We start from the raw sequence: 12,412 nt of genomic DNA, 5'->3' as shown, positions 1-12,412 counted from the left end.
TGAATGATGAAACAATCTTCTGGCAAAGGCGATTGTTTTAGACTTGAGCAAGTGGGGAAGGAAGAAAAATCTTCTATTCAAAAGCTTGATGAAGAACTTGAGGCGCATAAGATTGTTCCTGCTAAGGAAAAAAAGAATGTAGTGTTTGAAGTTCTTGAGAAAACAAATGATGACAAAGAAGATGGTGCCCCAAAAATAAAGTTGAAAGAGCTTCCTAAAACTCTGAAACATACCTTCTTGGGTAATAAGGAGGCGGTAATTGAAGCACTGAAGGAACAAGAGACTGATTTGAAAGATAAAGATCCCTCTTCCCGTACCCACAAAATTCTCAATGAAAATGATGACAAACATGGGAGAAAACCCAAGGGAGGCGTCATCCTATACGGAAGAAGGTACTGAGAAAGGAGGTGGTCAATCTTTTTGATACTGGTTGGACGATGTGTGCAGATCACCGACAAATGAAGGCCTCAAAAAGAAGAGTCTTTGACAAGAGATACCGAGACTCTATCTCTCAGAAAAATCAATGCTTCAAAGAGTTCTTAACATGGCTTCACGGTTTGAACCAAATCTGGGGATGATGGTCTCATATACCAAGGCATCCAGTACCACCAGATCCTCCATTTGCTGAGTCATCCCATGCTACTGAGGGGGATGACATGGAGGGTTGATTATATCTCCTTGCTGACGGAGATTTTGTATATTAGTTTATTTTTGTGTTTCGTATTTTTAGTTACTTTGTGTTGGTATATTTCTCTCTGATATTTTAATGTGCGCATTATAGTTCATCATATATTCCATTGTTTGTTCCATTGTGCATGTTTTTCTTCCTTTTAGTGGTTTAATTATTGCTGAAGACAATAATTCTCCAAATCTGGGAATGGTAGGCTTGCATCTTAGAACTGTAATTCTTCTATCAGGGGAGATATTCTAAACTCTTTACATTTTATTTTTAGTTAATTGTTAGTTTGTGTTACTCTTATATATAAATAAAATAAAATAAATATAAAATAAAATAAAATAAAATAAAATGGAAATACATTTCTGAAGCAATTCTCAGGTTTAAATGTGCTTACCTAGTTAACTTGCTGGATTGAATCTTAGGAAGCATGTTTGTGTGACATTCTGGTATAACATTGCATAGGTATAATTGGATTACATGATTGCTCGTTTGTCTGAATTGATGTTGTGAAATTCTAATAATGTCTGAGGTTAATTTTCATGAGTCTATGTTGATACCACAGCTTGTGAGGTTTGAGCTTAAACAATGAAATTTCTTGTTGAGAGACCTCACTGTTGTAACACTCTAGAACTTGATTTGTTTCTCTGTGATGCATGCATTGGTTGAGATGATTAAGGCATTTTGTTCTTGTTAGCCTATGGCCAAAATAGCCACCTGTATGAAAAATTTCCATTGTTAGCCCCTTGAGCCTGAGCATATTTTGTTGATAAATGACCTGTTAGCCTAATTGATGGCTTAGCTTATATCCATGTGACTTACCATGTTTGAGATTGAATTACTGATGTGTTGAAAATAAATAAAGAAATCGAGGTAAGCTCCACAAAGGTTAAGTGATAAGGGGTTGTGTAAAAAAAGAAAAAAGAAAAAAATATTTATTTATGCATAAAAGGTGGCTGAAAGGAATTAATTCCCGAAATTCTGTGGGAATATTAGTGGAGCAAGACCATTGAATTGAATGTGCTAAATTGTAAGAATATCAGTTTTTCAATCTCACCGTTGTTTTGAACTACTATCCAGATATTCCTACCTTTTAACCTGACCAAGATACAACCTGTGAAGTCCTTTTGATCAACTGGTGCATGTGTTTGATTCTTCATTTTTAAGAATTTTGAGAATATGATCAAGCTTATGGTAGTGTTATAGCGGTGTTGGATCGAGTGCTCATGATCCCTAAACACTAAGTGTTGAGTGAATATTATTTATCTTTGTGAGGGGTAATCAATGTAGACTTGCATCTTTATGAAGCTGATGATATTGTTGGAATTTTGTGATGTTGGATCAGTCATGCTTAGTATATTGTGTCTGAGAGTGTCTATGTATTGTTATGCTGGAATGATTGTTTATTTCCTGGATTGAGTCTTGTTTGTTGCTAGGGACAACAACGTTTAAATCTGAGAATGATTTGATGTGCCTCTGGCATGTGATGTTTTCTAAGCCAAAAATAATAAGAAATCAGTCATAAAAGAGCATTTCTTGTATATTAATTACTTTTATTAGTTAGTTTTCCTATTTCAGTTTATTTTTCATCTTTTATATCATTTTTGCAGGTTAAAGCAAGAAGAAATAGGAAAATTGAGAAAAATTGAAAAAGGAAAGTGGCGCTACCCGTGCCACTTTGGCGCTGTTGCAGCGCCGGAAAAATACAGAGAGACCAGGGATTTGGCGCGAGACCCGCTACCCGCGCGGACTTCAGCGTGGAGGCAATTTCAAACTTAAAAGGACGCTGCGAGGGTTCTTTAGGAGGACTTTTGACGATGGAGCAGAACAAAGATTCGTGAAGGAAGAGAAGAGCAGAGGATTGTTCTTAGTTTCTCATTGTAATTACATTCTTTCATCTTTATCTTTTATAATTTTATGTCAGCCATGTCTATGGCTGGCTAATTTCTTTTATTGTAGTTAGGGTCACAAACCCTATGTGAACCCTTGTTACCACGGATTGGTTTACTTTTACTCGTTTATATAAATTGTCTTTATCTTTATCGTGTGCGTATTTATATTCTCTTTATCAGAATCGATCAAACTGATAGTTGAGGATAGTTTGAGGGTTAGAATCCTAGATAAGAATATTGGGGTTTTCATCCTGAAAGGGGATAGGAGAACGGTTCGTATGCATGCTAGGAATAGATGTGTATTGAATTGTGGATGCCTAAATATTGAGTTCATTGCTTAATACCATGAGGAACATTGCAAGGAATTGGGGTTCCAATTGGGTTTAAAGGGTTAACTTGCAAGGAATTGAGGGTTAACTATTAATATTTTTTAGATAATAATTTATCCGAGTAATTTTATAAATGAATATTGTAAATCAATCCAGAGTAAGGAGTGGGGATCATATGGTGAGTGTATCCTAGCTACAATGCTTTTCTCATTTTTACAAATCAATTCATTCTTATTCTTATTTTTATTCTTTAATATAAAAATATAAAAACAAGTCTTTACTTTTAATTTTACTCAAATCGACATTATTTGTCACAAACAAACCCTTTTGAACTCTTCTATTCTTGAAAGGAATATTAATTGATAAACGATCACAATCCTTGTGGAGACGAACTTTACTTACTATTATATTACTTCTGCGATCGGTATTCTTGCCGGAAGCATCATAAGTCCACTTTCACAAGGCTTGGCCTGTAAGCCTATAGGCCAGCTTATATTGTACTATTTATTTCAAATAATATAAAATAGAATAGGTACGTCTTGAAGAAAAAACAAAAGATATAAATTTAATCAATTGCAATTATTTATAACTTAATTATATTCGATTATATATTAATAAAAATTTGACTTTATTTCTTATGTAGGAAGAATCAACATCTCAACATGTTAGATTGTGTATATGAATATATTAAAAGGTTTTTGGGAGAGGTTATACTTACTACAAGCATTATGATGTGTTTGTTCGATTCATGTAGTTATTTTAATTTACATAGTATGGATTTGTTTGTTGGATCTGATTAAATATATGTTATTTAGTTTGAGCAGTTTGCTTTTGAAAGTGACTCAAATGCAGATTGTATGAGTTTTGTTGTGATTCATGATTCTGTTTTGACGTTGAAATAATGATTTTTGGTTTAGCAACAGAATTTGAGTATTTTGTAAAGTTGGTTCATGTTCTGCTTGGAAGTTAAAAATTAACATGCTAACGAGCTAGGCCAGGCCATTTGTTTTTTTATAAACGGGCCAAGCCATGTTAAAAGTTAGACTCATACTAGACTTGGGTCAGGCCAAATTGAAATTTTTTGACGTAGACTTGGGAAATTTATTCCCTGGTCCTTTTTTTCTTTTTTTCTTCTTCCTCTCTCTCTCATCTCTCCTCTTTTATCTCTCTAGCTTTTTCTCTCACGGGGGACTACAAGGTCGAGAGCTCTAAATTTTCTCTCGTAGACTTGAGCTTTTCAGAACAAAGCTTGGGCCAGCCCCGCTCACTTTCACCCCTAGTTACAATCCAGCGCAAGATGTAACGCTACAGAAAATATTTGGCTTTTTATTATTAACCTAGAGACCCATTTTTGTATCTTTGGTTTTTACATTTTTTTTCTAGAGAAAAAGTGTGTTAGGGTGTGAGAATTCTAGAGAGAGGCTTCAATATCCTGGAAATCGAGATTGACGGATGGAGATTAAGCTTGAATATCCATCAAATTAGTTCTTCTTAAACATTTTCTCATGATTTTTTATTGATTATGGTGTTTTTTTTTCTTTTCTTTTTTTGTTAATTTAGGGTCCTTGTTTTTAATCTTTATGTTATGACTTTCTGAATTCCTTTCTAAACGATCCCTTAAAATCCATCATTTAGCTTGATTTCTTAATGTTTTTAATTTCTTGATCGCTTTTGATAAATTTATTGTCATGTTTAAAAATAGATAAATAAATTTGGACGCCTGTTTGGAAGGTTTTTTTTAACTTCTCTTTTCCTTTTAAGAGAAGTTAGACCAAATAAGTTTTTATAAAAATTCTTATAATAAAGAGAGCTTTTTTTCATAATGAAGGAAAATATCAAAAATCAAAAGCTCCTAAATGAAACTTTTTTTGAGTTGTGTCAGTTTTTTTTAAATGAATAATTTTTAATTTAAAATTTTTATATAATCATCAAATAACTTTTAACTTTATTTTTAAAGTTTTGTTTTTAAGCTATAACTTAAAAGTAATTTTTAGCTTAAAAAATAGATATGTCAACCAGATTCTTGATTGTAAATATTATCAAATTCTGTTCTCATGAGTGAAATTAAAGCCAAAACCACCTTCGTGTTTCCTATGTGATCCGGATATAATATAGGCCTAACCAGGGCCCAATAAACACATGGAAGTCCAAGCCCATAAAGGACCTAGAACAAGGCATAAAAGACAGGCACGGGACGCGATAACCCTATCGCGTCAGACCAGCGCGATGTCCATATCGCGGAACACCAGGCGCAATAGTCCCATCCCGTCATACACGGCGCAGTGCCTCATCACAGCATGCAGGATATACTTACTCCCCACGCAACGGGATACCTTCTACAGACAGTAAACTTAAGGGCCAAGGCAACACCACCGCGCCCTCACACCAGTAAGCAATGGACAGCTCCAGCTCGCCACAACTCTACTAATAGACACCATGGCGGCAAGCTCCTCTACATTTAAACCATGACAGTCACACTACGTTGGCACCAAGGAACCTTTGCCTTCACCATGAAGAAAGGTCTCCTCCAAACACACATCTCGATTACTATATAAACATACGTTGTGCCACCAAGGTACGATCATCCTTTACTTTCACAACATAAACACCTGCCTCTGATACTGGCTTGAGTGTCGGAGTGTCTTCGCAGGTACCCCCCCCATCCGGTGCAACGTGAAGGACGAAGGACAAAGAGCTCAGGCTCATCCCACATCAACAGTACCAGGCCCAGGCCAGTAACCATCTAAGGAGTCTCAACCGTGTGTGATTTGGGCTTGATACGCATTGGGCCAACCCTACCGTACCTGGTTCGATCATTGGCGCCGTCTGTGGGGACCTATATTACCCACCATTCTCTGAAAACATGGTTGAAACTCGCAGCAAATCTCAGAACGGCTCCAAAGGAAAGCAGAAGGAGACCCCTGCTTCCCGTGAAAAATCAGCTTCATCGGTGGCACCAATTACCATCCACCTGGATGACCCACCGACACCCCAACATCTGTTGGACCTCATCACGTTACAAAAAACAAGAAAATTGCCCAGCAAAATCGAGATTTAGCTCAATTGAAAAAAGCTCAAAAGCAAAAAGAAAAAACTCAAGAAAAGGGAAAAAAAGAGAAAAATCAGGAAAATGGAAAAGATATCGAAAATTGTGCAGAAAGCGAACCACTTCATTCGCACTCAACAGGGAACCCAGGACCTTCGGGTCACAAAAATAAAAAAGGTGAAGAAATCAAAGATACTCATGAGAATGAGAATTCCAATGGTCCTTCAAGGACTGTTTCTCGAATTATTCACCCCTTTGTCCCCTGCATTATGAACATCCCAATCCCTCGCGATGTCAAGATAACAACAGAAAAATATAACGGCAAGGGGGACCCTCAAGAGCATCTGGAACAATTCCAGACAAACATGATGGCACAAGATGTCACAGATCCAATGGCATGCCGACTATTTCCTACAACTCTTAAGGAAACAGCCCTTAGGTGGTACTCAGCGTTGCCATCTAATTCGGTACAAAGCTGGGAAGACTTAACCAACCAATTTCTCGTGCGGTTCACAACGAACAAAGCGCAATACAAATCCACTCACGCGCTAAAAACAGTTCGACAAGAGTCGAATGAATCTTTGCACGATTATTTAAACAGATTCTTCAATGAAGCACTTCTGGTTAGAGACTTAGATTCACAAGTCTCACTACACATCATCACTGAAGGCCTTTTGGAAGGACTTTTTTCTATGTCGCTAGCCAAACAGCGACCTCGCACCATAGAAGAACTATGTGCGCGCTCAGAGAAATTTATCAACTTGGAGGATTACAAGTGTTCACGAGAAATCTCCAACACCAGAACCAGTACAAACAACTTCGAAAAAGATATCCAGAAGAATGTCCAACGCAAATTTCGCGAAAAAAGAAAGTGGGGAAAATACGACAGCTACACCCCCTTGAATACATCTCCCAAGCGGATTTTCAAGGAAGTTTTCCAAACAGGGTATGTCCGTGTTAACAAACCTCCTCCTACGTCAAAAGGAGTTCAGCGCGATGAATCCAAATTTTGCGAATTCCATAACGACAAAGGTCACACCACCGACGAATGTCTCACGCTCAGAAATACGATTGAGACACTCATTAGAGAAGGAAAGCTCCAAGAATTTTTTTCCACTTGCAGGGAATACAAGACACAGCAAAAGCGCGATAGAAGCCCTGATCACGACTCGAATCCCAACGAGCAAAGGGCACGTCTAGGAGAACTTATAACTTCACTCGTAACAGTGACCGTAGAGAGGACATAACAACATCAACTGACAGACGTCATAGAACTCCATCAAGAAACAGACAGCAAGGCGCGGGGCAACACCGTGATGGACTACCCAATAACGCAGCAGGTGTTCTAGCCACCATTGTCGGGGGCTCAGCGGGAGGCGGTGCGACCACATCTCAACGAAAGATGCACTTAAAGTCAGTAATGACAGTGTGCAATCACGCACGCCCATCAACCCCTCGCGATCTAAAACAGGCCATCAGTTTTGATGATGATGACTATGGCGACATCATTTCAGACCACGATGACCCGCTAGTAATCTCAGCATGCATGGCTAACCTCCAGGTAAAACGTATTATGATTGATAATGGTAGTTCAGCTGATATCATATTCTAGGATGCCTTTTGCTTGATGCACATCCCAGAAGAACATCTTCTGCATGGATGTTCGGACTTAATAGGCTTCGCTGGAGAATGCGTACAGCCCAAATGCACCATTGAAATGTGGGTCACCTTTGGAAACATGCCTTTAGCTCAAACTATCAAGGTGAAATTTTATGTCATTGAATACGCTTCAGCTTATAACATCATTCTAGGAAGACCAACTATTTCGGTATTAAAGGCAATCATTTCCATGCCTCATCTTTTGATGAAATTCCGTAACAAGTCTGGCACGGTAGTTGCCATTAGAGGAGATCAGAAAACAGCACGCAGTTGTTACAATACCAGTCTAAGAGCCAAGACTCCTGTACATCCTGATGACAAAGGCAAAGCATCGGTAAATATGACCGATCTCGATGTACGCAACGATCTACACGATATTCGTCCTCAACCTGATGGGGAGTTGGAAGACCTCCAGATAGGCCCACTCCCTGACAACACTACCAAAATTGGTCGAAACCTCCAAGAGGCTGAGAAAAGCGCGCTGATAACCGTATTGCAAAATAACAAAGACCTTTTCGCATGGACAACCGCGGACATGCCAGGGATAGACCCAGGGATAATATGTCACCATTTAACCCTGGATCCCAAAGCAAAGCCCATCGCGCAGAAAAAGATAAAAATATCCCCTGAGAAACAACAGGCAGTTGAAGCTGAAGTAGCAAAATTACTTGATGCTGGAGTGATTAGAGAAATCACTTACTCTACATGGCTCTCCAATGTGGTATTAGTTAAGAAACTCAATGGAAAGTGGCACATGTGTACTGATTACACAGATCTCAACAAACATTGCCCAAAGGATTTTTATCCACTTCCCACCATCGACAAGCTGGTCGATAATTTTGTAGGATACCAAATTTTATCCTTTATGGACGCATATTCTGGCTACAACCAGATTCCAATGTTCACACCAGATGAGGAAGCCACAGCTTTCATCACCGAAAAAGCTACTTACTGCTATAACATGATGCCATTTGGTCTCAAAAATGCTGGAGCCACTTATCAACGCATGATGAACAAAGTCTTCAGCCAACAGATAGGCCAGATGCTTGAAGTTTACATTGATGATATGATAGTCAAAACAACGACAACTGTGCAACATCCTCAAGATTTGGAACAGGTATTTCAACAACTGCGCAAATACAGGCTACGGATTAATCCAGCTAAATGCGCGTTTGGGGTACTTGCTGGAAAATTCTTAGGATTCATGCTCACGCATCACGGGATAGAGGCCAACCCTGACAAATGCAATGACATTCTCAGCATGACAAGCCCGCGAAACGTCAAGGAATTGCAACAACTGACAGGAAGAATTACTGCTCTTACCAGATTCTTTCCTGCATCAGCTCAAAAATCATTGCCCATGTTCAAACTTTTGCGCAAGCAGACAGACTTCATCTGGACTCCTGAATGCGAGGCATGGTTCTTGGCCATCAAAGAACATTTGGCCAACCCACCAGTCTTGGTCAAACCTCCACCCAATGAACCCTTGGTCCTATACCTTTCCGTCAGTAATGAGACCATAAGCGTTGTCCCCTTGTGCGAAGAAAATTTGGAACAACAGCCCGTATACTTCGTCAGCAAAGCACTCCAAGGACTAGAACTGCGCTATCAACAGATTGAAAAAGTCGCCTTCGCATTGATCTTAACTTCGCAGCAAAGCACTCCAAGGATTAGAACTGCGCTATCAACAGATTGAAAAAGTCGCTTTCGCATTGATCTTAACTTCGCGACGCCTGCGCCATTACTTTCAGGGGCACACTATCAGAGTCAGGACAAACCATCCTCTTCGACAAGTGCTTAGACAACCTGATTTAGCAGGCCGCATGATCTCATGGTCTATAGAGTTGTCAGAATACGACATCATCTATGAACCGCGACAGGCAATTAAAGCCCAAGTATTAGCAGACTTCTTGGTTGAAATGACACATTTACATGAGGCTGAGGACAACGTCGATTGGATCATTTACGTCGACGGATCTTCCAATATCAAGGGAAGTGGTGCAGGAATAATAGTGGAAAGCCCTCAAGGTATTACAGTGGAACACTCTATCCATTTTGGATTCAAAGCTTCAAACAACCAGGCTGAGTACAAAGCAGTCCTCGCAGGACTCGCCATGGCCAAAGAATTGGGGGCAACAAATATAAATCTCAAGAGTGATTCACAATTAGTAACTGCTCAAGTTCAAGGAAGCTACCAGGCCAAGGAGGCATTAATGATAAAATATCTGGAAAAAGTGAGACTCCTACTGACAGAATTTTGAAGCTATAAAGTGGAGCATGTCCCTAGAGAACAAAATTCACGGGCTGACATTTTATCCAAGTTAGCTAGCACAAAAGGACCTGGAAACAACAGAACAGTGATCCAACAAAGCGTCCCTAATCCTAGCGTCATAATGGCCATAACCAAACAACAAGCTCAACCATTCCAAAGCACGCAATCCATGGTTGAGGATGAATCTATGCCATTGGACGATGACGAAACTTGGATGACACCAATTTGGAACTATCTACTCAAAGGAGAGGCACCACAAGAAACGCGCGCGGCCAAAAAACTAGCGCGCAAAGCCTCATTCTACACCATCATCAATAACCAGCTTTACAAAAAGGGATTCTCTTCTCCAATGCTCAAATGCTTAGATCCCCAACAAGTCAGTAAGTAATCTCTGAAGTACATGAGGGAATTGGTGGACACCACATGGGAGGTAAATCTTTATCTCGAAAATCACTCCGGGCAGGATACTTTTGGCCTACCATGGAAGAGGACTCCAAAAAACATGTGCGACATTGTGTCAAATGTCAAGAGCACGCAGACTTACACCATGCTCCCCCCGAGGAATTATCTTCAATGCTATCCCCATGGCCATTTTACCAATGGGGCATGGACATTCTGGGACCATTCCCAGTCGCCGTCGGAGGGGTCAAATGGTTGTTAGTAGCAATTGACTACTTTTCCGAATGGATTGAGGCAGAAGCGTTAGCCACAATATCAGCCAACAAGGTTCTCCAATTCTTCTACCGACAGATCATTAGTCGATTCGGTGTTCCACACACCATTGTAACAGATAATGGCACACAATTCGTGGACAGAAAATTCAATCAAGTCCTTCAGGATTTGCATGTTAAACACTGATATACGTCGGTTGAACATCCACAAACGAACGGATTGGCAGAAGCTGCGAATCGAGTTCTCAAACGCGGTTTGGAAAGAAGATTAGAAGCAGCAAAAAGGGAGTGGCCTAAACAGTTAGACTTTGTGCTATGGGGATACAGAACAACCAAACACTCAACCACTGGTGAAGCCCTATTTCGCATGGTCTACGGTTCTGAGGCTATGATCCCAGTTGAAATTGGGGAACCATCATGGAGAAAGATGTACACAGACTCAGACAACAATTCGCAGGCATTACTTCATAATTTAGACACGGTAGAGGAAATGCGCGAGATCGCGCATGTCAAGGAAGAAGCACTTAAACAGAGGATTGCAGTGCTCTACAACTTAAAGGTTGTCAAACGAGGCTTCAACGTGGGCAACTTAGTCCTACGCAGGGCGGACATTGGCAATAAGAACGCACGACAGGGCAAACTGGCTGCAAACTGGCTGCAAACTGGGAAGGACCTTATCGCATCTACAGCAAAACTGATAAGGGGGCATATGTCATTGAGACACTATCTGGCCTTACTATCCCACTCACATGGAACGCAGACAAGCTTAAGACATTTTATAGCTAAGTCTCTCACGACTCACACACTGTTATCTTTGAGCTTTTGTCTTTCATTATTATTTCAAATAAAACGAACCAGTTTCCCTTTACTATTGATCAATCTCTGCATTAAGTTTCCAATTTACAGGAAACCTCTCACGGTTCCTATCAACTTACAGGGTTTTCTCACGAATCCTCCAATTAACAGGAAACCTCTCACAGTTCCTATCAACTTACAGGATTCTCTCACGAATCCTCCAATTTACAGTAAACCTCTCACGGTTCCTAACAACTTACAGGGTTCTCTCACGAATCCTCCAATCCACATGACACCTCTCATGGTTCCTATCAAATTACAGGGTTCTCTCACGAATCCTCCAATCCACAGGACACCTCTCATGGTTCCTATCAAATTACAGGATTCTCTCACGAATCCTCCAATCAACAGACTTGTCAACAAAGATCTCCTCAATAGATCACAAGCATACAGGTCGCGATCCCCAAGGATGTATCGTGATCTTTCATGCTCAAACGTGATCGCATAACCAAAGGTATGCAAAAAATACAAATATTTTACAATAAACTGTTTAGACATACAGCATGCAGATATAGTGTTTAAGCGCCATATGGTGTACACACCACAACTCCAACATGAAAAGCATACAACCGCGACACTATGCAGACATGGTGTTCAAGCGCCATACGGCGTACACACCAGAGCGCGGCCTCGTTCACTTTACAGGACTCTATACTTAAAGGATTCCTTTGTAACAAAGCACGACATGCATATGATCGCGGCGCAACATACAAATAGAATACACTTCAGCTGGGTTACAAAGAAGGTGAAGAGCAATATGAAGAAGGATGAGAAGGATAATACCCTGTTACAAAGAATGAAAATTTTCAATCGATTAACAACAGTCTACAAAAAGAGAGCAATGCAAGCATTCATTCAGCAACAGATATATATTTAGCAAAATAACCTCAAATGTCATAAACTTCAAAATTTGCGGGAACAATGCACGCATCATTGTTATGGGGATACCCCCCTTCCACATACTACAAATAAAAAGAAGCAGAAGATATATAAAGGACATCAGCATATCAAC

The 12,412-nt window shown here is 39.8% G+C and overlaps 1 protein-coding gene across 1 annotated transcript; it reads left to right on the top strand.

The window, feature by feature from the left end:
* Positions 1 to 9,425: 9,425 nt before the first annotated feature.
* LOC133298090 (uncharacterized) lies at positions 9,426 to 9,863 on the top strand. Its single transcript, XM_061497325.1, has one exon. It carries the CDS (start codon positions 9,426 to 9,428, stop codon positions 9,861 to 9,863), a length of 438 nt encoding a protein of 145 aa, XP_061353309.1.
* Positions 9,864 to 12,412: the final 2,549 nt, after the last annotated feature.

The sequence above is a fragment of the Gastrolobium bilobum genome, unplaced genomic scaffold, assembly GCF_033153095.1.
Source record: "Gastrolobium bilobum isolate Gb01-03AN ecotype WA unplaced genomic scaffold, APGP_CSIRO_Gbil_v1 utg826, whole genome shotgun sequence".
NCBI classification, from domain to species: Eukaryota; Viridiplantae; Streptophyta; class Magnoliopsida; order Fabales; family Fabaceae; genus Gastrolobium; species Gastrolobium bilobum.
This window is presented reverse-complemented; position numbering and strand designations above follow the sequence as displayed.